The sequence below is a fragment of the Sarcophilus harrisii genome, chromosome 3 (assembly GCF_902635505.1).
Source record: "Sarcophilus harrisii chromosome 3, mSarHar1.11, whole genome shotgun sequence".
In the NCBI taxonomy this organism is placed as follows: domain Eukaryota; kingdom Metazoa; phylum Chordata; class Mammalia; order Dasyuromorphia; family Dasyuridae; genus Sarcophilus; species Sarcophilus harrisii.
Window position 1 is genome coordinate 277,176,100 of NC_045428.1, and position 27,202 is coordinate 277,203,301.

Sequence of the window (27,202 nt, forward strand, 5' to 3'; positions counted from 1 at the left end):
TAATCCCATCAAGGCTTCAAAGGAAAATAAAAAGGCTAAAACAATCCTAAGACAATTGAGAAGTGTCAGCCAAAGAAAGACTCAGAAGCCACTATACATTTGCACCATGGTTGCCATGTTTAGAACATTATTTATATTTACCATTGCAATTGCTGAGCAAACTTGGTGTTGAAAAGTTTTTTGCTGCTTTTGAAATTTTGAAGGAAAAAGAAAGTATGCACTTATGCAAAATACATGACAGAAGTATATGTTTTCAAAAATTGTTTCTTGGATAGCTCTTCAGGTCATTTCCATTCATGCTCAAAGTTTCTATGACATAATACCTCACTGTTAAAAAAAAATTAACTTCTGCAGTTGAACTTTATGTTTTTTATTATTGCCTAAGATATTAACCTACAAGGCCCTGAAAGATGTTCTAATCTCTGTCTTCTCATTTTTTCCTGTTAAACAAATTCTTTATCATTTGGTAGTTTCAGTTTGATATCTGGGAAAGAAAACTTAGCAGAAGAATACTGTTGCTGTTTTGTTCTTGATTTTCCTTAAACCATATGGTATTGAATTGTATCATGTCATATTCTGCCTTTAGTATGCTTCCTCTTCTAGTTATTTGAATATTGAAGAATACAAAAGAAGGTTTTTACAAGCTAAGCTTGGTACTTGGCTAAGCTGTCAGATTCTTCCATCTTACAAATATACTTTAAGGTTTCCTGTTAGAGCACCTTATGTGGTACATACCTCATTGATTGGTTTCTCATAGATGTCCTCCTGCCATGGAGCAACCTTTGCTTGAATAGCATCTCTCTGGAGAGCCTCTAACACCTTTTTTGGAGTGACAAATCCATACTGAGCTTCCAGCAAAGCCAAGTCCATTTTTTCAGCCTTTAAAATGCCTATGACTTCATCTCTAGCCTGTTGGAACACAAGGTACATTAAAAACAGGCTGTCTGAATTAGCAGCAAGTGACTTCTTATTTAGTATAACAATAGTTCTGACATTTCAAACATAGTTAATGTTAAATTGTAGTTCTTATTGAAGAGATAGCAATGGAGATGGGTTCCTTTGTCCTCCTACTTTCATCTTACCTATAAGTATTTAGTTAACTTGATACCTCTTTTTAAACTAGCATCTAATTTTTTATTTCATTGAATTTTCAAATGTAGGTAACAAGATTTTCCAAGTCTCAACAGTTGCTTTTAGGCTTTTCCAGTAGGTTAATATAGTAAGTGTAGAACTGGGTACAAAAGCAGCTATTGTTATTGAAAACCACCCCAGAAGTCACCTGGTATTATTGTTATAGATGCATGTTTGTGCATTGAAGCTGAGGATGTGACCTTTCACAACATGCATTCCAATAGCATGTCTTAATGACAGCTCATTTAAAGATGATTAATTGCTTTCCTCGTTGGCAGAAGGGATGTGGAGGGGAGGGAGCTTGTGCTTGCGCACGCATAACCATAGGCTGTCATGGGCATGCAAATGCATATAACATATGAATGTGTGGCCAAATGTATACCAAATTTAAAATTGTAATATGGATAATGACTCAAAATGTAACTGACCTGCACTTCTCCTTCCAGAATGCTTAGGAGGAATAACAAGTCATCTCTCGAGAGATTGGCTTCTTTGGGAGAACTTCCATTCTGTGTAGTATCTGATTTGGGACTTCTGAGGACAGGACTGGTTTCAAGGCCAGAATCATTCTTTTTATTTCCCCTCTTCATTGTTTTGATGCCCTGGATGGCGGGATTCTCACTGTATTTGCTGGTTGGTGTTTGGGGTATGTGTTCAGGGCAGCTACTTCTGGAAGGCATTTTTCAGTGTCTAGAATGAGAAAATCAGCAATTTTTAACCCTTGATAGAGGTGGCTTTTTCCATTTTTAACAAAACACATCTGCATTCCTAATATATTTGTCAAAGCTAAAGACCAAAACATATAAACTGTGTAGAAGAATATTAGCAAATTAATAATTTGAATCCTACTTTATATTTCTATGAGCAAACTAGTTTTCTCTTTTAAAGTATGTGCTTCCTTCATTATATGTTTGAATAGAAATATATTTGAATTTCCTAAGTATCTTTGAATTGTCATAATCTTTGGTTTTTAACCAAGAGGTACATGATTTTCTTTTTATAAATTTTTGATAATTGTACTTCAATATAATTGGTTTCTTTTGTACTCCTTTGCCTTTTTATTTTATGCATTTAAAAACATTATTTTACAAAGAGATCAGAGTTCACTAGATTACCAAAGAGATCTCTGACACAAAAAAGGTTTAAGAAATCTTATCAAAGAACTATTCTTACTGCTGTTCAGTAATTTTCATTGTGTCTGACTCTTCACTTGGGGTTTTCTTGGCAAAGATACTGCAGTATTTTTTTCTTCTCCAGTACCATTTCCTTCTCTACTTTATACATAAGGAAACTGAGGCAAACAGTGTCAAATAATTTACCTGGGGTCACACAGCTAGTGTCAGGTATTACGGATGTAGGTGACATTGAGGATGGAGCACAGGACCTGGAGCCAGAAAGACTTCTTGAATTCAAATTCAGTCTCTAATACATGCTAGCTTTGTTAGTCTGGGCAAGCCATTTCACTTTTCCTGGATAAATCTCTAAGACGATAAATTGCAGATTAGCTGCTGAACTGCACTGATGGAGAATATTTCCTTGTGGTGTGTTGCCTGCAATGCTGAAATCATTGATCCTATTGTCTCCCTTTTTCAAATTCCCCCCTTTACATAGGATCCTGTTTTAAATGATCAGTCAGTCAAGCCACCAGCAATGAAGCTGAACCATCATTATATTGACATTGTTCCATCAGTGAAATCACATGGCAGAAGCTATAGTTATGTGGAACAATATCTCACAAGTTTTCCTCAAGTAAGGTTATATGGTCTGTATTAGTAAAGGAAATGCCCATATTGATAAAATTTTGCATATATTAATATATCTTTGCTTTCATCTATCTAGCCTTTCACACCTTTATAAGCATCCACATTCCTTTAATCAAGGAATAAGTTTTTGTTAAACTGACATTTAACTGATACCAACCAGTAAACATTTATTAAGGACTTACTAAGTGCCAGGGTATGTGGTAAGCTCTAGGGATACAAAAAAGAGGCACAAAATAATCCCCACCCTCTAGGAGCTTACAATCCAATGACAATAATGATTTAACTCTAAATGTGTATATTAATGGAATCCTATATTTGGATCTGATCCTTTTTTCTTTGCCGTAGTGCTCACAGTTTTCTTTTAAAAGATATAATAGCTAGCATTCTTATAGCATTTTAAAGCTTACAAAAGATTCTACAAGTAATCTCAGTTGATCTATACATGCTGTTATTATTCCAATTTTATAGATGAGGAAACAGAGGCTGAGAGGTTAAATGACTTGTCCAGGGTCATACAACCTGGGGAAGGTTTGAACTTGGGTCTTCCTCACACCAGGTCCAGTACTTTTTCTGATGATTCCCTTAGCCAAAGCTTTAGATACTTATCTGTGATTTCCCTCCTGCAGTGTGATTTCACTGCTGCAGAGTAATCAAGAATAACCTCTTATCCATCACAAAGAGGTTTAACAGAATGTTCTGTACTCCTAGCAAAAACTTCTAGGTCAAACAGTCTTGGATTAAAATAGTAAAAGATCTGCTCCTAGTCCCATTTGGGTTCCTTGACTGAAACTTTGCACTACAGTATTGAAAAGAATGCTGGGTTAGTATGGAAATCAGCATTCTCTTCTTGGCTCTGTCTCCCCTTGTAAATTCAACTTTAGGAATATAACTTAACCCTTTAAGGTTTCAGTATCTTTATCTATAAAATGAAGCAGGGATAGCAAAATTAGGGGGGTTTATACCTTTAATCTTTTATACAAACCCCTTGGACAGACTGGTAAAACCTATGGACCCTTTCCCGGAATGAAAATTTTAAAATACATAACAATTTTAATAAGTAGTTATTAAAAATAGTAATAATTTTGAATAATGCTATATTGTCAACTATTTTATTACCTACTTCTATAAAATGTCTGTGACATGCTGTCTTAGAGGGAGAGAGGGAAGAAAGTGAGGGAGAGGAAAGAAGAGAGGAAGATAGGAAGGGAGGGAGGGAGAGAGAGGGAAAGGAAGGAAAGAGGAGAGGGATGGAAAGAAGGAAGGAAGAAAGGACTGTTAGACATCTGCTACTATGTACTAGTTGCTGTGCTAAACAATTTACAAATATTATCTTATTTAATCTTTATAATAACCCTCCTTACTACCACCAAAAAAAAAAGTTTTTCACCATTACCTTAACACTATCAACTTCTGAAACATGATAAAATTCCTTCCCTAAGGAAGAAGTATGTAGGTGGTTCAGTGGATAGTGTTAGTTCTGTAGTCAAGAAGGCCTGAATTCAAATTAAGCCCTGGACACTTATTAGCTGTGTGACCCAGAGCAAATCTCTTTTAAGTGCTGTCTGCCTCAGTTATTTCACCTGTAAAATGGTATAATAATAATAATGTCTACCTTCCAGATTTGTTGTGAGATAAGTTAGATAAAAATTACAAAGTGCTTTACACAGTGCCTGACACATAGTAAGTGCTTTTAGTAGGGAAATACTTTTTCCTTCTTTCCTTTTTCAATACTTTGAATTTGAAGCCTGTTCCCTTAGATAGTTTCAGGTTGTTTTCACAAGATAGGATGATTCATCTTTCATACTTATGTCACTTACTACCACATTTATGTCCTTTATCAAATGCTGGCTTTTACTTTAACTATATAAATTGTACTAATTTTGTCTCTTCTAGGCTGTAAATTTGTAGATTACAAGTAATACACGCTCCCTCTCAACATCTAAAATTGTTTTCTTTCTCTTTTCAGCCTTTATTAAGGGCTAGTTATATGTCTCAAGAACTATACTAGATGCTGATATTACAAATACCCAGTGAGACAAACCCTTAATGCATCTCCTCTGCTTTTCCATATCCAAAGATTTGTAAATGAAATTTCTGCTGAATAGCTAAGTTTCATAAATAGTACCATATCTTGAGACCATAAAATTAGGCAGTTGAATTAGAAAGCCTTTCTGTGGAATCTATATAGAGCTAATATTAGTCTTATGTAACACATTTAGTTATTTAGCAAATCCAACAAACATTTGAATTCAAGTTAAAACATGCTGAATAGTTCATATATTATAAAACAAAACTTCTTAAATTGTGGGTTACGACCCCATATGGGGTTCTGTAAGTGAATATAGGGCCATAGAGTTAAGATTTATTATCAGTAAATGTTTGATTTTTATATACTTATATAGCTGGGATCACATAAAAATTTCTTGGGCAGAAAAGGGATTGTAAGTGAAAAAAAGTTTAAGTTGAAGACCTATAAATTATCTAAATACACAGGTGTGACAACTTGAGAATTGTTTTTCTACAAGGTATAAATGTATGTCAAAAGTGATTTGAGTGCTTTCAGAACTCTCATCATTTAGGGCATAGGAAGAGGTAACATTTTTATCCATTGATGAAGCCAACCCCATATTGTTTTGACAACATTTAACAATAACCAATTATTTGTAGTATCAGAAACTACTGAAGGAAAGGAGTGAATATGCTCACTTGTTTACAGTAGTAGTTGAGAATACATGTTCTTCTGCCAACAATCACAAATGAGGAATAATAAGAAGTAATTAAACATCTTGAAGACGAAAACAAAGAGGCAAATTGGATGATGCTCTCAAACTTTGTAGGATCAGTGACTTCATTATTTCTCTTGGCAAATTCTTAATGCATTGGTCATTGACTCTGGAGGATGGGCTAGGAAAGGATATATGGAAATACCAAATGGTGTCTGGGATTTTTATGTTAACTCCCTTTCTCCCTTCTACCAAAAAAAAGCAACTGTTTTGTTTATGTGAAATGACAATGTAAATCTTATTCTTTTAGAAAGGGTATATAGAGGAGGAAAATTCTGTTCAGTTTCCAATTTTTATTAATTAATATTTCTTGATTGCCATCATTTTTAGTGTTTTATCCTTTATACTTGAAATTACTTTGTATTAACTTTTATATATTTTGTATATTTTTCTATATGTTCTATTCCCTCTTTACCCCATAAAATTTAGATTCCCTGAGGGTAGAGGTTATCTTTGTCTCTGACCCTTAACCAAGTACCTTGCACATAGTAAGTGGTAAGTGTTTGTTGAATGGAATTGAATTAAATAAAATGGCATGGAATGGCAGCATATGTGGTAGAGAGAGGATTTCTTCAAACTTCTGGTCTTGGCTAAGCTCTAAAGTAGCTGTTTTAACATCTGTCAGCCTCAGTTTTCCTACTTGCAAAATAAAAGGTGTGGTCACAGTTGTCCAGCAAGTTAGACACAGTAAACTGGCTAATCTGCCCATAATTGTATTATCATAAAGTTTTATTCCTTCCTCCTTCTTTCCTTCCCACAAGTAATCATCAGCCAACACCCCTCCTTCATTGTTTGATTTCAAGATTTTAGTGAACAAAACAACAACAACATGCCTTCATCACAAAACTGGTCTTAGATTGAGTAAAACTGGAGTTGAAATCATCCAGCACTGAAATTGGGTGATTTTATGTCTTCATGATAGATGACTTCATTTTTATGGACACAGTACTATTTAGTAGAAGTGACAATTTGTTTTGTTTTCCTGTGTGATAGTGTTCAGCATTAGCTGGGTGATCTTAATTAAGATTATTGACCAAACCAGTTATGCTAGGTTTATTTTTAGCTGTCTGTGAAGACAAATAGGGAATTGGCTATTATTTTCTTGATTTGTGGAGAGGTAATTAGCAAATTGGAAATTTCATCCCAAAATAAAAATCTCCAATACTTTCCAGTATCAGATTAGTAGGGTAGAATGATTGCTGAATGTGTATTAATATAAATACAAGTTTATAAAATCCATAGAATCTCTGAGTCTCTATGATATTTGAAAGGATGTGTGGTTTAAAAAAAAAAAAAAGTACATATGGTGATGTTGAACTAACCAAGCAAAAGGTACCTGGATTTACATAAATTTACTCGTGCATCTAAAGATAGATTATTACATTAGAACTATGTAATAGATGTTGTCATGATATACAGTTTTGTTTAATAATCCACGGTACAGTTGACAACTCATAATAATGTACTTTTTGCTAATGTTTGTCCAGTTAATTCTTTTTAAAAAATTCTTCTGGAATTTATGCATTCACAAATCCCCATCATTTTAGTTATTCACTGAGAGTGTTTTCTTTTGAGGTACTTTTTATATATAGGTGAAAGTATGTAGATATATTTGCAAAAGTATCCTATTTATATATAGCAAATTTGTGAATATCATTGAAGTCCTTTATTAATAAACTTTTTCAGGCTTTTTTCAAATGCAGATCACTTTATACTGGTGGAGACTTGTTAGCTTCTAAATTGCTGTAGCCAGGGACATTTTCATCCTGAGACTATGTTTTTGGTTAGTTTGGATTACAAAGGATAGTAAGAAGATGGGAGCATCCAGAGGGTAAAATGAAAGTTAATTTTAGGATACCTCCATAAAAGGATTAAAGTGATTGACAATGGGAATAAAAAGTAGAGTCTTTAAGTATTTTTATTTTTATTTTTTCAATGAAGCTTTTTTTAATTAGCTGTTGGTGTACAGGTAATATAGGTGGGTAAAAGGGTCTAGGAAGTTAGGTACCTTTTCTGGCCATAATTACAAATTGCCAATATATAGCTCCACCCATAGATATTAGTAACTTGTTTTTTCCATAATCCCTCCAAAATTTGTCATTTTCCTCTTTGGTAATCTTATCATTCTGATAGATATGAGGTAGCATCTCAAAGTTGTTTTGTTGTTTTTTTTTTTAACTTGCATTTCTCTGATTAGTAGTGACTTAGAGCATTTATTGAGTGACTACTGTGTATCAGATACTCCACCAATCCCTGAGGATACCAAGCAAAGCTAACATTCCCTGCTCTTCAGGAGCTCAAGGAAAGGGAGAGACAGCACGCAAACAAATGTAAAGCATGGGTATGGGTGTGAGCTCCTGTTAAATTGGAGGTAACCTCCAAGGAAGGGCACACACATTAAGGAGGGCAGGGAAAGGTTTCTTGCAGGAGATGGAATTTTAGTTTGGAAACACAGGTGAAAATATCTTTGAACTGATTCTCTTGGGCTTGAGCAATATTTAGTCCTTGGATAGGAAATAGGTCCTCGAATGCAAACAATTCATTGCCAAACATATTTTTATTTGATAAATATCCCATACTTTCTTACAGTTTGGAGCAGTGTATTTGCTAGCTTTGCATTTGCATTTCACCCTTTTCATTGAGCTGCAATTCAGCTCCCTAGAAGAGTGGAAAGAGATGTGTAGGATGACCAGTCATTAGTAGAATTGGTTGGGCTCTGGATATTAACTGTCAACGGTAAATGTGATTCATCTGCAATAATACTGGCTAAAAATAGACTTTTAATACTGCTAAGTTACAGAAGAGCCAGGTTGTTCATTGCATAGCCACATAAGGAAAAAGGGCATGTTGGCCTTTTTTTTTTTAACTTGGTGTATCTTAAAATAAAAAAAATAAGAACATTGTTTCTGTGTTTAATTTTGTTTCCTACTATCCCCTAGACACCAACATTTAAAGATACTAAATCTAGCCAACCACAGTAAAACCTGATGACTAAAAAAGGCACATTGAGAACTAGATAACCTAATTTAGCAATTGCTTGTCTTTATCTCCTTTCTACCATTTTCAGTCAAATTAAATGAGCATTTCCTTTTTTGTATTCTGCTGTTTTCTCCATGGACAGGGATAGAGAGGAAGAAAGAGGCTGAACAGGATGTTCAGTGCAAAATTCTCCAATTCAATCTTGAGAGTCTCTTTCAAAATTTTATATGGCTCTTGCCCCCAACCTAAAGTTTCCCTGGCAATATCAGAATTGGGATTAAGAGCCCTAAGCTTCCATGAAAAGATTCAGGCTAACAAAATATTGAATATAAAATAGGTCCTCAGCAAAGTTCACATTTTTTTTATTCTTAACAACAAATTTGTCATAGATCCTCTGAGTTGGATGGGTCCTTAGTCATGAAGTCTAACTTCTTATCCAATTAATTATCTTGGCAGATGGTCATCTAGTTTTTGTTTAAATGACTTGTCGCCACAGAGAATTCAGTAGTACAGGAGAATTCTCTAAATTCTTGTTAAAAATCCATTGTTTAATGATTCATATTTTTTTGAAAATATTTTCCTCTTTTCAGCCAAATTCTGTTGCCTTTTAATTTTTTCATTCATTTGTTCTGGTTTTGTCCTCTGCAGTAATGCAGAAAAGTTTATGCCCCTTTATACAATATATATCTATGCATAACTGAAGAACTCTCATTACTCTAATTTCTTATTTCCTAAAGGATGAGCTTCCCAATATCCTTCAGCTCTTTTTTATATGACATGGTTTCCTGACCCTATACCATTTTGTTCAAATTTTTCTGATTATATAGTTTAAAATGTGATCCACATTCAAGCCAGTACCCTAGATATTGAATGAAATACTTTAAGAATTGAATCTAAGTAGATTGGGTAAGTGAAATTATATATAAAAGCCATTGTCTGCTCTGATCTTCAGGTTTTTAAAGGTTGTTTGTCATAGAGGCAGGATTCTAATAATAAATATTGAACAAAATATTGTTTTTTTAAAGCTCTTTTTTTATTATAGCTTTTTATTTACAAGATATATGCATGTGTAATTTTTCAGCATTGACAATTGCAAAACCTTTTGTTCCAATTTTTCCCCTCCTTCCCCCCTACTGGGAAGTGACCATTGATATACTTTGTATATCAGTTTTAGGACTTTAGAAGTTTTTTAGAAAGATTAGATTTCTAGTTCATTCCAGGGAAAAGGGAATAAATGCTTATATATGTTATATAGTCAATATACAAATGCTTATATAATTTCCCTCCTTTTGGCATTTGTTAACAAGCATTTATTAGGCACCTGCTATATGTTAGGCACTGTGCTAAATCCTGGGAACATTGCACACTCTAATAGAGGAGAAAACATGGAACAACTGTGTATAAATAAATAGACACAGGATGAATTAGAGGTGTTCAGCAGACAATAAGATTAGGAAAAACTTGGAAAGGCTTCTTCCAAAGACGGTGGTTTAGCTGGAACTTAAATGAAACTAGGGAAAATAGAAGGCAGAAGTGAGCATGGAGAAAGTTTCAGGTATTGAAGATAGCCAATGGAAATGTCCAGAGAGGAGAGATGGAATGTGATTGAATTGCAAGTACAAGGAGGAGGAGTAAGTTATAAGGGGACTGGAAAGTTAGAATGGATCCAAGTTATGAAGAATTTTAAAAGTCAAACAGAGGATTTAATATTGATTTATTAAGAGGTTTTCTGTTAAGGAGAATTAAAATCCTTTCTCTCTGTAATTTCTACTGTCTTTTAGTCTCCCCCCTGGAAGCAGTTAGGTGGCCTGATATATAGACTGACTTCATTAAGCTTAGAAGAAGGAAGATCTAAGTTCAAGATCTAAGCCTCAGTATGCCTCAGTTTTTTAAGCTTTGAGGTGGGGATAATTGTATCTGCTTCAAAAGGTTGTTATGGGGATCAAATGATAAATTATTTGTAAAAAGCTTAACATAGCACCTGGTACATAGAAATTATATAAGCATTTGTATGTTGACCATATAACATATATAAGCATTTATTCCCTTTTCTCTTCCCTGGAATGAAACTAGAAATCTAATCTTTCTAAAAAAACTTCTAAAGTTCTAAAACTTGAAATCTTTTATTATACCTATTTCATTTCCATCTCTTCTCCAGGATGACTATCCTTAGTTTTTCCAACCAGTCTTTACTTACAACTAGATGCTTTCCTTTGAACACACACTCTTGTTTAGTCTTCTGACTTCAAAACCACATTGCCTCTCTAACAACCTTGAGTATTTTACTGTTGGGGGCAAAATGAACCCCACCTAGGATAATATTATAGGTTAGAAAGACTGTATAGATCCCTAGGCAGGTGGAAGCCCATCAAAAAAGAGGGAGCTTTTTGATTCTTACATAACCCTCAGTTGTTTCCTTTTGCATAAAAATCTTTCCCAAAGTTCTATTATAAAGCAAATTGCATAAGGTCCTGGGACTCTTGAAGAGAAAGGAAGTTGTCTTGACTGTTTATTAGCTTGTGCATTTTCTGTGTCGTATTAAATAAAACCTATCTTGGATTCAGTTTTTTGTTAGCCAGAGTCCCTTCATGGAAGCTTAGGGCTCTTAATCCAAATTCTGATGTTGCCAGGAGAAACTTTATGTTGGGGGTATGAGCCACATAAAATTTTGACAGAGATTCTCAAAACTGAACCCAAGCCATGGGAGACCAAGCACTTTGGTAATGGTTTGCACAAATCACTAATAAAAATGTTGAACATAATAGAGCCAATCCCTGAGGCAACACATTTGAGACTTTCATCCTCATACTTATCCATCAATCACTCTTTTCTGAGTATAAGCATACATTTTAAACTATACCTATCTAACTGTATAAAAAGAATATTTTTCTCTTAGTTCTTAGAGATATAAGGAACTTTTTCCAGAAGACTTGCTGAAATTCAAGTATACTGTTTCTATCACAACCTCTTAGTCTTACAGTCTCTCATTCCAAGAGACTCCTGGCCTTAGATAAGAAGTAAACAGCCAGTACAGTGAACTCTAATGGAGCAGCATTACATCATGGCATTTCTTTGCTGTGTGTTATGAGACAGTTGGAGGACATAGAGAAATATAGAAATTAGTATATATAAATAGATGAACTATCCAATTTTTCCATTACAAATCAGTTACTCTTTAAAGATTGTTTTCTTATTTAAGAATGAAATATGAGTAAGAAATTATTTTTAAGTGCTTAATAGAACAGGGCAGAAAAAATTACTTTCTTATAGTTCAGGGTCAATTTTTAAGTATTTTAGAATTCCACATTCTCTTCCCTATGGCTGCACTCTTAAAATATCAGATGATGATTTTTTTTTAATGGCCTAAAGATCACTTCTTACATATCTCCCTAGTATACAAGCTAGTTTCTTTGCATTCTTAAATTTCAGGTACAAGTTACTTAGAAACTTAGTATTGAAACACGAATGGTATTTTATAACTATATATATATATATATGTCCTCTTCTAAAATGGACAATCCAAGTAGTACTTGAATCGTGAACCTATAGACAACTTTTGTGAAACTAAAGTCTTCTGAATGTATGATACAGCCCTCTATTTAGAAGCCTTGGAAAATTGACTGGATTTTCTGAGTTAAGTAGCATTTTCTTGTTTTCATTTATTGACACATCATCAACTATAATTTAGTGAGAGAATAAATTTAAACCAGTTCAACACAAACACTTCTAAATTTCATGTTATGCCGAGTGTACCAAATAAAACAGGTCACTCAGATATGCATATTACTAGGCAGAATTCCCAAGGGCACCAAGCCATGATTGCTCTCTCATGTCTCCCAAAAGTGGGCATGATAGTACAAGCTACTAGACAAAGCTTCATTGTTTCTTTTGGTTCATTGAACCCTTTATGCGTTCAAAATTATTATACAGAACAAGATGATTGATATGATACCCCTGGACAGTTCTGTAATATTTCTTATCACATTGCTAGATGTTAATTGTGAAAATGCTTCAATTTCTCCCCCATCTCATGCACCCTTCCCCACAAAAGTGCAAAATGACACCACCCTACGATGTCCTTAACTCAGTTACATGGGAATGACAGCAGTTGAGTTAAGCTATGAAGGATGGGTAGCACAGACATAAAGCTTAACTCCATTTATTCATGTTCTTGTTCTAAATATAAATTTTAAATCTGGCTTTGACAGAACTTTGGAATGATTATTAATAATTGCACTATTGGTAAGAGGCAACAATCCCTTGAAGAACAAGAAAGGGAAAAAAATGAACAAAATATCTTCTCTTGAATTGAGAAGTTGTTATAAATGTGTAAAAGTTTCATAGTAATATTTATAATTGGGTAGCTTAGATGGCGTTGTGAATAAAGTGCTGATCCTGGAGTTAGGAAAACTCTTCTTCACTGAGTTCAAATCCAGCCTCAGACATTTACTAGCTATATAACCCTGAGCAAGTCACTTAATCCTGTTTGCCTCAGTTTCCTCATCTATAAAATGATCTGAAGAAGGAAATGGCAAATTAGTCCCAGTATTTTTGTCAAGAAAATACCAAATGTGGTCATGAAAAGTCTGACACAATGAAACAACTAAATAACAAAAATAGTTTTAGTTGGGCAATTTGCATTTCTTAGCTGATCCCTCTGTGTGTATATATTCTTTAAAAGAGAACTTCTTTTACAGCTATACTATATATTTGTACCAAGACAAACTCTAAGGCAGTGTTTGTGCCATGTCATGAACAAGAAAGAGAATAATTTTCTTTAAACTAGTCCTTTGCATCATTTTTTAACAAGTAAGAAATAGAAGAAATGGAAAAGCTGGAAAATTGCAACTTTTCTATATTTTTTTCTGGATTATAAATAATCCTTGTCTCAAACTGTGTGTGTGCATGTACATATGTATACATGCACATATATATGCACAAGCCAGTCCTGGGCCCTCTTCCCATTTCTCTCTACCTACCTTCTCAATATTCTTACCAGCTCCCAGTAACTCAGCTATTATCTCTTATGCATACATATACCATCCTTATAGCCACAGCTTGGTTCCAATCTAACTGGACATGATTCTCCCATACCCCATATCCTCAGATCAAGCCGAACTGGCCAAACTTCATCTCCTGGCTCACTGCTTTTGCACTGACCATCTACCATGTCTGAAATGCACTCCCTTTTCAACTCTGCATCATCTTTCAAGACCCAATACAAACATCATCATCTACTTAAAGGCTTTTCTGATTCCTCCCTGCCCCTTCCAAGAGAGACTACTCTCCCTCTTAAACTACCTCAAATTTAATTATTTTTATTTGTTATTATGTTTATATTAGCCTGATATCCCTAAAGCACAGGTCTGATTTAACTGTGTCACTTCTGTACTCTCCAAGCTCTAGTGGCATTCTCTTCTTCTGAAATAAAGTAGAAAATTCTCTATTTGGCTTTTGAAACCTGTTGTATCCGGCCTTCATTCTGACTTTCCAGTATCATTTCTCATTCTTCACCTTCATACAGTCTGTGTTTCAACCAAATTGACACGTTTACTGTAACCAGCATATAATATTCTATGTCCTCCCAGTACAGTTTTTCATAGGCTCTCTTCCATACCTGGAATGTAGTCCCTTATCACTTCTGAATCCTTAAATCTCAAGGTTCCTTCAAAGCTTATTTCAAATGACACTGTAAGCTAGCTTGATTCCTTCTCCTTCCACTTCACTCCCACCTCTACTCTCCACAATTGCTAGAATCCTCCCTTAAGAAACTACTTTATGTCTACTTTGCATTTCATTTCTGTGCACATGTTATTTTTACCTATAGAATTAAGATCTTTGAGTGCAGGGACTGTTTGTTTTTGCCTTATCTCCTGTATTTAGTAAACTGCCTGGTTCAGAGTAGTCATTTATTGAATATTTATTGAATGCCTTTACAATTTTCAGTGAAAGTCATTTACTACTCTCCAGTCAACTAGACAGATTTAGATCACATTAGATTAGACATAGATTTAAATAAATTTGTATCTCAAATGAGGACAAAACTACTTTTGAAATGTTAATAGATATCCTTGTCTGGGGTTATCAATACTCTTAATTGGCTCAATGAACAAGGAGATTCAAACATTTATGGTACTATACTGGTTAACATAAATCTATTCTAAAAGGTCTGTTATCATTCAAATCCCTTGTCCTGTTATTTTTGTTCTATGAGATCTTAGATATGTTGTCTAGAATTCAACAAAGAATCTCATCCTTGGGTGTATTCATTAACAAAAAGGAAGAAGTACAAGTTAGACTACACATTCTCTGCCTGTTTTCATATGTGTATATTTTTGTGAAACAAAGAGGACCCGGAATTAGGGAAAATTACGTTAGGCAAGTTCCTCACAGGCCCTACCAAGTGGAGAAGGCTGCAAGTACCAATTAGACATGGATGCTATCTGGTCTCTGAGCATCTGTTTAGTTTTAAAAACATGAAGAAATTCATCCCGGAGGGTTGGCTAGCTATCCTGATGATGGTTTGTTTTTACCACAATAAGAATAGACAAGTTGGAATGATGAAGAGAGTAGCTGTGTCAATGACATCCCAAATTCTTGTCGTGCTTGAGATAAGTGTTTGTGGTTCCTATCTTCCGTTCTGCTAAGTATTGATAAATAAGTCTGCTAGGTATTAATAAATAATAAATGAATATTAATAAATAAATAAATTGCTATGTCTATTACATGTCTAATACGTATCTGTTACAGCTTAATCTGAGGCAGAATTTAGTTTTCCAAAGAAAAGCCAGTTAACCACTAAATTCTATAAAGCAAAAGACCTTGATTTTTTTTTTTTTTTAACACATTTTTAACTCTGAGAAGCCTTGCATATCTTGACTTGAATCCTGTTGGGTTATGAGCAAAGAATAAGGATATATCTGGATCAAAAGTGATACAGCCTGTTCTCTGAAGGGTGTAGATTCAAGCCTTAGGTGAGTCAAACCATGACAGGAGGAAGGAGGGCATAGGTGATCCACTAAGGAACTACTCTCTTCACCAATCTAGTTCTGAGGTTATTCTGGACATTTATTCCTCCCTCCCTCTAATAGGTATAAGTATAAAGATCAGAATTTTGTAGGAAGGGGGGAGGTCTTATTCAGGAGACTTGTCTGATTTTTTTCTACTCCAAAAATGGGGATGGGAGAGAGGTGAGAGGAGGGTAGCAATGTTATCTACAAATGCACCATTGTGGTGGTACTAGGACAAGGGAAGAGGTGTATCTAGAATGTCCATTTGAAGAAAGACTGGATCTGGAAAACCAGAGGTTTTTCACTATGTAATAAAGGCATCAGGGAAGTCTGAAGAGAGAGAGTATGTTAGTTTAGATATGAAAATAAAAGTGATTCCAGAATGGCAAGCCTTCTCTATACTCCTCTCTTATCCCAATGTCCCAGAATGCTGGGGCTTGGGATGTGTACCCCAGAGACCACCTTGTTAGCTTCCAAGCACTTTGATGTAGTATGTCTTCCGGATGACTCATCTGGCCTTCCAGCATGATTACTTGCAGTCATCTTCCTGAAAACTTTCATCCATATGGCTTCAAAATGTCTGACTATTAACCCCTTGCTTCCTTGACAAATTGTTTTTTAACTTTGATTCATGCATGGCCAGCACATCTGAAAAGAGGTGACATGGTGGAAAGAACAATAAGCCAGAAGTCCAGCTCTGAAACCCATTAGCTTGGTGATGATGGGCAAATCACTTTCCCTCTGAAACTCAGTTTCCTCTTTTGAAAATGGCAATAATAATGCTTACCCTACCAACCTCATAGTGTCATCATAAGTAAAGTGCATTATAAACCGTAAAAATATGTGCAAATGCATGGTTATAATGTGACTCTTAAATGATTCAATTTTGCTACAGAAATGAAATTACTTCTTTTAGAGAGCTTGAGGATTTTTGCTTTCTCCTCAAGTTTATAATTTTTGTTTTGTTTTGTTTCCCTGTGCTTCATTACTTGCCTTTTTATTCATTGACTTTTTTTAAAGTGAGAAATGTCATTATATTATTCCTTGAAGCAGCTATTTCAGACAGGAATCATTGAGTATCTATGTGGTTAATTATATCATTATGGCAACAGTAACGTCAAAGAGAAAAAAACCACATTAATGTCTGTCAGTGGTAAAAGTCCTTCTTGCGTTTCATAAGAATGAGTAAGATGCTGCTTGATGTTTACTATAGGAATGCTCCTGGAAGAGGAGGGAAGGAAGAAAGAGAATTCAAGATATTCAGTGTTTTAGACAATGCATTATTTTAAATCATCTCACTAGTTTCCTTAAGCAGCTAGGTAGCTCAGTGGATAGAATACTGGGCCTGGAGGCAGGAAGACCCGAGTTCAGATTCTATTTAGACTCTTACTAGTTGTATTACTCTTGAGAAAGTCCCTTAAACCTGTTTGTCTGATTTGTAAAATGGACTGAAGAAGAAAATGGCAAGCCACTCCAGTATCTTTGCCAAGTATGCCTTTGTGGGACCACAAAGAGTCGGGCAGACCAAGTTCAGTGTTGCTAGATAGTGGCTGATTGAAAATCTCACCTTGAAATATGTTGTGTTTTGAGTGAGATAGGATATCATTTAATAGGCATTTATCTGATACTATGAACGAGGCTAAACTTTAAGAATGTAAAGAAAAGGCAAGAGATAGTCTGCCCCAGAGGAGCATTGTGAGACATTGTTAAAACAAATTTAATCATACTCATTCTTCAGAATGAAAGCTTTGTCATCATGGGAGCCAATATACTTTGTCTAATAATGCTGCCATGACTTAAATTGTCATGGGAACTTCTCATTTGCAGCTGCCTTTAGGGCAGCTACATAATCTGGTGGTAGATAGAGTGCCAGTCCTAGCATCAGGAAAACTCATCTTCTTGCGTTCTAATCTAGTTTACTAGCTGGAAGACTCTGGGCAAGTCACTTAACCCTATGTGTCTCAGTTTTCTCATTTGTAAAATGAGTTGGAAAAGGAAATGAGGGAACTACTTCAGTATCTCTGCCAAGGAATACCCAAATTGAGGTCACAAATCGTTGGACATGATTGAAAAGTGACTGAAGAACAATGTTAGAGTTTCAATCAGATTACTTTGAATATCCTCAGTAATAGCAAATTTTAAATCCTTGGATGTGAATTTGAATTAACTTGAAACAATCCAAACAATCCATATATAGAATTGAATCAAAATTGTGATCAAAATAAGGAGATTTGTGGAGGATGGGATTAATTTTCTTGTGTGGCTCCCTGTAAAGTGATTATACCTTTCTCCTTGGTGGAAGAATAAAAGACCACAGGGGCAGAATCTTGCAGGTTGTCTGCTATAGATACTGGGGTCACTATTCTGGAGGGTTTTCTTTGTGGTGAAATACCTTATATAAAAAATCTCTTAGCACAGTATATTAAGCGTAGTGCCTGACATACATTGTTCAGTCATTTTTTCAGTCATGCCTTACTCTGCTTGACCCCATTGAGTTTTCTTGGCAAAGGCACTGGAATGGTTTGCCTTTTCCTTCTCCAGCTTGTTGTACAGATAAGGAAATTGAGAGAAACAAGGATAAGTGACTTGCCCAGGATCACACATCTAGACCATGAACGCTTTGAGAATGGATGTGAATGCAGGAAGATGTGTCTGTCTACTATGCTATGGGACGCTGATTACAGGCCTGGCACTCTATCCACCCCACCACCTAGTAATACCATAGTAATCAGAGTATATAAATGCTTCTTCTCATCTCTACTAGAGAATTCATTGCTGAGAAAGAGGTGGCAGGACTATATGTCATTCAGTCATTCCATCAGTAGACATTGATTGAGTAAATCTTATGAGCCAAGCACTGTGCTAACCTTTGAATATACAAAGAGAGGTAAAACACTGTCCTCATTGAGGAACTCACAATTCAATGAGGGAGGCAACATGACATAACTCCATAACTTGGTACAAGCAGACTATCTCCAGATCAAGTTTGAGACTATCAACAGAAGGAAGACACTAGATTTAAGGAGACTGGGAAAAGTTTCCTGTACAAGGTAAGATTTTCTGAGAATTGAAGCAAGCTCAGGAAGCCAGGAAAGAGAGTAGTTTAAGTATAGGAGACAGCCAATGAAAATGCTTTGAATTAGGAAGAAGTGTCTGATGTTCAAGGAATAGCAAAGAATCTAGTTGTACTGGCAGGACCAGGTTGTAGGGGACATGGAATAAGTGTAAGAAAATATAAATATGGCAGAGGAAAGAGAAGTTACAAAAGGCTTTGTTTTTGTTTTGTTTTGTTTTGTTTTTCTTTTTCCTCAGTAGTATTCAGATACATATAAAGATAGTTTTAAACACTTATTTTTGTAACACTTTATGTTCCAAATTTTTCTCCCTCTTCCCCCCCCTCAAAACAGCAAACAATCTGATTAAATATGTGCTAATTTTTTTTAAAACATATGTCCATATTTGTCATGTACAAAGGCTTTTGATCAGCAGAAGATTTTATATTTTATTTTGGAGATGAAAGGGAACCACTGGAGTTTGAGTTTATTGAGTAGTGGGGAATGGGTGACATTGTCAGACCTCCACTTTAGGACATTCACTTTGTCTCCTGAGTAGAAGAGAGACTAGAGGGTGATGTCTAAACAGCAAGCATCAGTTAAACTTATTTCTGTTGAATAACCATATAAAGTATCTTTGAAGAAATTCTAAATGTGGGCAAGGGGCCTCCAAATAAGCTTTCAAACAGATGCAGTATTCTTAGAAGTTTCTCAGTATGTAACTATTTCAATGAGAAAAATACTGATTTATATGAATAAATTTTGTTACTTCAAATCAGTCTCATTGCTTTATAAAGATTAATTCTTATATAGAAATCCCCTTCCCTATCTTATTGCCCCAGATATCTTACAGATTTAGTTTTCAGAATCCAAAAATAAGCAGAAAAATTAAACTTGGAATATTATAATAGGGGCACTTAGGTCTCACAGTGAATAGAGCACTGGCCCTGGAGTACCTAGAGTTCAAATCCATCCTCAAGCATTTATTAGCTGGCAAGTCACAATTGCCTCCCCAAGGAATATAACATGACTACAAATGCAGCAAAGTTATCAAGACCCTTTTATACCTCTGTATTATATTAAATCCCTTACCCTCATCTCTCTAGGGAGTCATTGTGAAGTCTATCTATATCTAAAACCTGGACTTACAGTAATGTGTTATCTTGTGCACAGCTTGGGTGGGGAATGGCAAGCTGCTGTGACTGATTTGAATAAGAAAGAAAGAAATTGCTATTTAACAGTAAGGGGATATGAAATCATCTATTGGTATTGTTGCAGTTTGAACCATCTGGCTATCTTAAATGAAGTTAGTTAAGATGAGTGTAAAAGATGACAAGATTTATGCTCACCTAGATAAATAAACATGTCAAAACCTTCTATTTCCTACCTTTTTTTTTTTTTGCCTCTACTTGCTATTCTTACATCCTTAAGAATGATGATTTTGCCCTTTTCTTAGCAACTGTTATACTGCTAATAGTTGGGACTATTTAAGCAAAGATGTTGAATGCCTTTTGTTGTGTCCACAAAAATCAGAGGTAAGAAAAGAGAAAGGAAAGCCTAAAGAGAAAAGAGGTAGGGGAGAGAAAGCATATATTAAGTATCCACTGCATGCCAGACACTGTGCTCAACAATTTTTTGATTTAGCTGTTATTGATATTAAATATTCTGTTTGATATGCCAACAAATTTGGAAAGCTAAACAGTGGCCACTGGATTGGAAAAGATCAATTTATGACCCAATGCCAAAGAATGTTCAGATGATCAAACAATTACATTCACTTCATATGCCAGCAAAGTTATACTTAAGATTCTGCAGGTTAAGTTGCAGCAATATAGGACTCAATTTCTGGAAGAGCAGGTTGGTTTTCAAAGAGGCAGAGAAACTAGAGACCAAATTGCCAACATTAGCTGGATTATGGAGGAATCAAGGGAGTTCCAAAAGAACATCTACTTTTGCTTCATTGACTACATTAAAGCCAACACAAAGTGACCACATTAAAATGTGGCTCACAGCAAAATGTGGAAAGTCTTCAAAGAGTTGGGAGTTCTGGATTATCTTACTTTTCTCTTGAAAAATTTGCATGCAGGCTAAGAAGCAACAGTTCGAACCAAACATAGAACAACTGATTGGTTTAAGATTGGGAAAGAAGTATGATAAGACTATATATGGTCACCTTATTTAACTTATATGTAGAGTACATCACGGGAAATGCCAGGCTGGATGAATCAGAAGCCAGGATTAGGTTGCTAGAAAAAATATCAACCATCTCTGTCATACAGATGGTACCATTCTGATCATAGAAAGAGAAGACTTAAGAAGCCTCTTGATGAGGGTAAAAGAGGAGTTATAAAAGATGGCATTTAAAAAAAAAATTATGATCACAGCAATTGGTCCCCTCACTTCCTGGCAAATAGAGAAAGAAGCAATGCCAGATTTTATATTCTTGGGCTCAAAAATCATTGCAGACAATAAAATTAAAAGACACTTGCTCTTTAGAAAGAATGCTCTGGTGAATCTGGACAGCATATTAAAATACAGCCATTACCTTGCTAACAAAGGTTCTTATGTCAAAGCTGTTTTCCCAGTACCAACATAATGGCTGTGAATGTTGGACTCCAAGGAAAGCTGGGCACTGCAGAATCAATACTTTGAAATCATGATTCTGGAGAAGACTTTTGAGAGTCACTTGGACAGTAAGGACATCAAAACAGTCAATACTTTAAAAAAATTAATTCAGACTATTAAGTGAAAGAACAAATACTGAAGCCACAACTTAAATAACATTGGCCACACTGAGAAGATGGGGATCCTGATGTTGGGAAAGACTGAAGGCAAAAAGTGGAGAGGACAACCAAGGATGAGATGGATGGATCATGTCATGGAAGCTGTAAACATAAGCTTGGAAAGACATTGGGAAAAAGTGGAGAATAGAAGGGGGCCTGATATACTATGATTCATGGGATCGCAAAGAATAGAATATGAGTGAATGAATGAATAACAAAAATATTATTTGATAGGGAAGAGGTTTCAACTATCAAAGATCATAGTTCTAAAGCTGGAAGGGACATTACATTATCTAGTCCAATCCCAGAAATAACTAAGTCAGTTTCCCAAGAACACCATGAAAGGCATATGTTAGTCCCAGGTCTTTTGAATTGAATACAGAGTCATGGCTCTTTTCACTAGGTTATGCTGGATCCCTAGCATTCAGCTAAGAGACACGGGTTTTTGGGGGGGGGGGTTTGTTTTTTTTGTTTTTTTGTTTTTTCCTTTCAATTCATTGGAGAATGCTAATCTTTCCATTTACTTTGTGTAACTTCATGTCTCGTTTCACCAGAAAAAAAACTAGAATGATCATGAATAGGAGTTGACTGCAGAGGATAATTGCTGCTAGGAGTTCAGTAAATAAATGAATCTGAGAAGGGGTGAAAACAAGGCACCATTACCCTCTCCAAAGCATCTTGCTTTGGTTATATTGGTAACAAATATGGAGCATTTATACATAGACAAAACTAAGCCTTTTGTGAAAATGTACAAAAAATGCAGAATTCAGACATATTTGAACATTTTAGGTCTTGAAGTTCAGATTTCTTTGCCTTTTTTTTTTTTTTTTTTTTTTTTTTTTTTGCCTAGGAGGAGAACTATAAAAAGTCTTTGTGAGAGAATTAGAGACATTTTGACTTTAAAAACAATAAAATCCTGTCAGTGGAGAATCCTCTTATTCTTGAATTTCTAAATTCAGGCTTAACATAGTCAAGAAGAGGAGCCTTCCAACATAGAATTCCACTACACACACACACACACACACACACACACACACATACACTTTGGTACCCACAATATCACTCAGTTATGGCCTATTTTACTTCTACTGTGTGTTAGCTTACCATAAAATTTTGTTTCCTTTTTAAATGTGTGGCATAAGGTTTTTTAAAGTGTATACAGATGGTGGGGAGAATCAGCCATTAGAGTTAAGATCATACAGAAAATGTGTTTTTGGAGTTGCAATTTTATTTTGCATATTTGGACTACCCAATTGGACTTTCCTTTTAAAACTAGTACCCTAAAACATGTTTAGTTAATCCAAGTAGCAAACCTGTGTTCTCTATTTCTTGTTATTTAGTGGTCGAATTAGGTGTTAATTCCATTCATCTGTTGGAAGATATAATGAATGGCTTAAATGCTTCCCTATCCTTTACATTTACAATCATTTTATGTGACTTTGCACATAGAAAGAGGCTGTATGATTACTGAATACCAAGTTGGCTTTGGAACCAGGAAGACCTGGGAGATTCAAATGCCATCTGTGTTATAGTCTGACCTGCAAGTCTGGACAAATCAGTTAACCTCTCTAAGCTGCAGGCTCCTCTTTAAGGCTCTAAATTATGGAGACAATGCCCACCTTCATTGGTAAAAGAAGTTTCTCTCATGCCAGTGAAGTCACAGGTCAAGTTAAGTCACATTAAGTCCTTACTATGTACCAGGAGCACAAAGAAAGATTGAAATAGCCCCTCTCCTCAAGGAACTTCATTTCACTAGCAGATAGCATGTTTATAAATTGGTATGTACAAGAGATAAACAGAACAGATAGAAGGTGATCACCGAGGCAAAGGCATTAGCAGTTAGCAGAAGATATCCAGAGAAACTAAAAGATGGAGGGGATGAAGGATATCATTTCAGGAATGGGGGACAGCCAGCACAGAGCCATCTCTGGAAGAGAAACTGCAGGTAGATCAGTAGTGCTGAATTCTAGAGTTCATGAAGGGAAGAGTCAAGTGTCAATGTCTGGAGAGGTAAGGAGGAACCCGCTTTCAGTATTAAACAGAGGCATTTACATTTGACCTTAGATGTAAATAAGGAACCAAGTAAGCTGACTGAATTGTCTGAATTTAAAAGAGAAAGAAGTATGAAAGCACTGTTGTTGTCTTAGTTGAAGTTTTCACTTGGAAGGTTGTAGGGAGAGTGTGCCAGGGAAAGCCTGAGGAAAGAAGAGCAGGTTTGGAACATCTGCTTTGCAAAGTGGGATAATGAATTGATTATAATGAGGTTATCATTGCAATGGAGGATCTGGTTGAGATAAGATCACAAATTTGTAATGAATCCAGTTAGGACCATTTTCGATGTGGATGCTGGGAACACTCTAGGAGTGGATTTGACAGGGAATATGATCTGTGCCTGATGAAGCAAAAGATTCAACAATAGAGATGGTGTAGAATTGAGTTGATTCACCAAGAAGTCCATAGGATATTAAAAAGAGAGTATTCTTTGTAGAGGTAGACTGCCTGTGGAGGAATTGAGGTGTGGTGGGAATGGAGATCACAATGAGGAGTTAACTGTGTGTCAGGTACTATGTTAGGTGCAAGGGATACAAAGAAAGGTTGAAGTAGCCCCTTCCCTCAAAGGACTCACCTTCCTATGGAGGAGACATGTGGTTAAATAGGAACATGCAAAAGATGAGCAATAGTATACAATCACAGAGATAGACCAGGAAAAGCCTGCAAAAGGTAGAATTTGAGCTGTGTCTTGAAAGAAGCCAGAAAAACTAAAATATAGGGATTATAAGCCAAAGGGGAAGATAAAATGATAGAAGATTATTATCAGAATTTCAGGATTGGTCAAAATGGGAATGGACCATTTATGGTCAATAATCAAGGTGAGGGATTGTTATTTATACTCTTAGAGAATAATCTAACATCTCCATTTTCAGTCCTTAGACTGAAAATATGGAATTGAAAACCTTTGGAATATGCATGCAAGTAGCTTGTCCTTGCTACTCATGGAAGTTTATTTTCATATTTTTTTTTTCCTCATTTAATTTTGTGGTAGTTTACTATTATACTCACAAATGACTTCATCATACAGTTTAGTTCCAAAAATGAGGACTTCATTTGGGAGATGAGAATGGGTAAAGCTTCAAACAAAATAAAAAACAAAGTAATCCAGACACCAGTGACATTTTTTTAAAGGCATGTTTGAACAAAATAATATGGTTTTCCAGCCTGGCATTCTGTTTCTGATTTATAGTATGGCCATTATCATACTTCAACTGTATTTCTTAAAGTTGGCATCATAATGCACAATCTTCTGGGTACAAAAAACATTGTACTAGAAAAGCAAAATGTTGCTGGGTTTAAAATAATAGCAAATCATGAAGTCATTTCCAAAAGAGATTCTGTCATGTATCTGATCTATACTTTTGTTATAACTACAGGTATCAGGAATCAGATCAATTAGTTCAAAATAAGTCCAAAATTATTTAGCTATCTCAGTTCTCAGTATGCTCTTGTTATAATGCCACCAGATATTGAAAACTTGTCTGCTGAAAAATGGCCTGTGCTTACTTTTCATAAAACAGAATAAAAACAACTTCTCAGTGAGAAGTTTCAGAAATGGGTCAGAGTTTAATAGAATTGTAGACATACCCCAAAGTGGGTATGTTGTTATTTCATATGGTTCTCAAAAGAAGAACCGTTTTAGGAAATAAACTTTGAGTTGAAAATATTGTCTTATCTAAAATTAAATTTTCCTTGGGTTATAATTTGGAGTTTTTAAATAAATTACTTCCTTAAAAGATTTAGGTACTTAGGGTGACTTAAGGCCACATAGCTAGCCAGCCCTAAAGTCAGGAGGATCTGAGTTCAAATGTGGCCTCAGACACTCAACACTTCCTACCCTGGGCAAGTCCCTTAACCCCAATTGCCACAGCAAAAAAAAAAAAAAAAAGCTTAGGTACTTGGGTGAAGAATGAAAGGAAAGGGAGACTGGTAATTAGCATTAAGTTTTAAATGTCTTAAAGGATTTTGATGTTTTTGTGCAAATATTTGTCTATTTCCTTAGGTGGTGTGTTTTGATACTTCATCAGGAGTTTGGATTCAAAAAGTGGCTACATTTTGAAGCATTTACTGATTTTTTTGAAATGCATATAGGAAGTGCATGATGCTGTTATTTTCATATTTCTTAATCAATACGCTTAACTGGACTTTTAATGCCTGTGCTGAGAGCAGTGATCATAGTTAAGAAAAACTGTTGTCCTTCACTTAGAAATAATACTTCTAAAGAGAAATTCTTACCTTTTAAGAATTCCAAGTTTTAGAAGTGCAGTTTTATTGGGAGTTTTTAATATGCCAAGGTGCTGCTTAATGATAAAGGAGTTCCCTCTTTCCTCTTCTATCAGAATAGCAACATTGTGGGTGGCTGCAAAAAGCATTCTCAGCATTGTGTTTTCTTACACAAATTATGATTTTACCTTTTGTTTAAAAATTATCTAGAATAACACTTAGATCTGTAACCAAAGGTATGTTCCTGTTCTTGGATTCATTTATTTTGGCAGCATGTTTGTTAGATTTGGGGATAAGATCTTTTCAAAGACTTAGTAAATCATTTTTGTGACCTAAAAACAGAAGATGAAAGTTGAGTTTTAATAAAACAAACTAGAACAATAACAAGTCATACTGGAGCCTTTAAACAATTCCAGATAAGACACTGTATATCTTATCTGTGTATGCATATATGTGTGTATATATACACATATCTGTGTGTGTGTGTGTGTGTGTGTTCACACACAGATTTAGGTTCTTTCAGTGACTCCCCCTTTATTCTCCTATACCATTAATGTATCAAAAAACTAGTAACTTATTTGCTTTTCAAGTACAAAATGCTGTTGCTCATCACATAAGTTCAGATAAGAACTCACTTGTCCTTAGCTCACTTGGTATGTACAGTACAAAGCAACAGAGATCCAGAGCTACATGAAATCATCAACCAGAATTCTGCTATCCTGGTATTTCTTACAATCACCTGCTTGTAGAAAGTGACAGCAAAAAATGCTACATGATGCCTTTCTTGATGCAAAGTTAGATGTTAGAGATGAAATTATTCTTACAAACTCTCATTATCTGAAACTACCAATAGATTTCCTGAGGAAAAAGTTGTTACTTTAAGTAAAGCAACAGTACTAGTGTTGTATAAAACTCAGTATAATTCATCTCTCAACTGTAATCCATCTCTCAACTATAATCTCATATCCCTTGCCCATAGTCTTTATTACCAGTCATGACTGGGATTCTCCCAATTTGATTCTTTTGCTCCTCCTATTCAAGTCCTGATAGACAGAACTAGAAAAAGTCATGAAATAGTGCTGATTGGGTCCACTACTAATTTGTTATTTGATCTCCAAATGGCTTAAATACTGAAAAGACTTCTTGTAACATTTTCACAAATAGCAGTCCTAAAGCAGACCCTGAAGATGGGATTATGTTGATTGTACAAAACTACTTTTTATTACAATAGGATATATGTTTTAAGATCAGGGTTATACTGATAATTATTTAATTACAGGCTCTCCAAAAACACAAGGCATATTTTTAAGTTTAATCTATATTTTTAACATCTTCTTCATCACTCACCAAAAAAAAAAACCCAAAATAATAAATCAAGCCCTGCTTCATAATGTTTTCTGATTTTTGAGATATAAATGCTCAGCC

At 35.1% G+C, this 27,202-nt stretch overlaps 2 protein-coding genes across 3 annotated transcripts in view; one reads left to right on the forward strand and one right to left on the reverse strand.

Annotated features, from left to right (window-relative positions):
- FILIP1L (filamin A interacting protein 1 like) overlaps positions 1-27,202 on the reverse strand; it is a 321,412-nt gene that overhangs the window by 131,107 nt on the left and 163,103 nt on the right. Inside the window, exons 1-2 of one of the 2 annotated variants that reach the window (XM_031959561.1) lie at positions 1,560-1,642; positions 736-909 (exon numbers count right to left, since the gene is read on the reverse strand). In XM_031959561.1, coding sequence (XP_031815421.1) covers positions 736-870 — 135 coding nt within the window. In that variant the 5' untranslated portion in view covers positions 871-909; positions 1,560-1,642. Of the gene's footprint in view, positions 1-735; positions 910-1,559; positions 1,822-27,202 lie in introns of those variants that run through there. The other variant, XM_031959560.1, reaches the window with a different exon arrangement.
- Positions 1-27,202, forward strand: part of CMSS1 (cms1 ribosomal small subunit homolog) — a 256,396-nt gene that overhangs the window by 7,528 nt on the left and 221,666 nt on the right. The window lies entirely within an intron of this gene.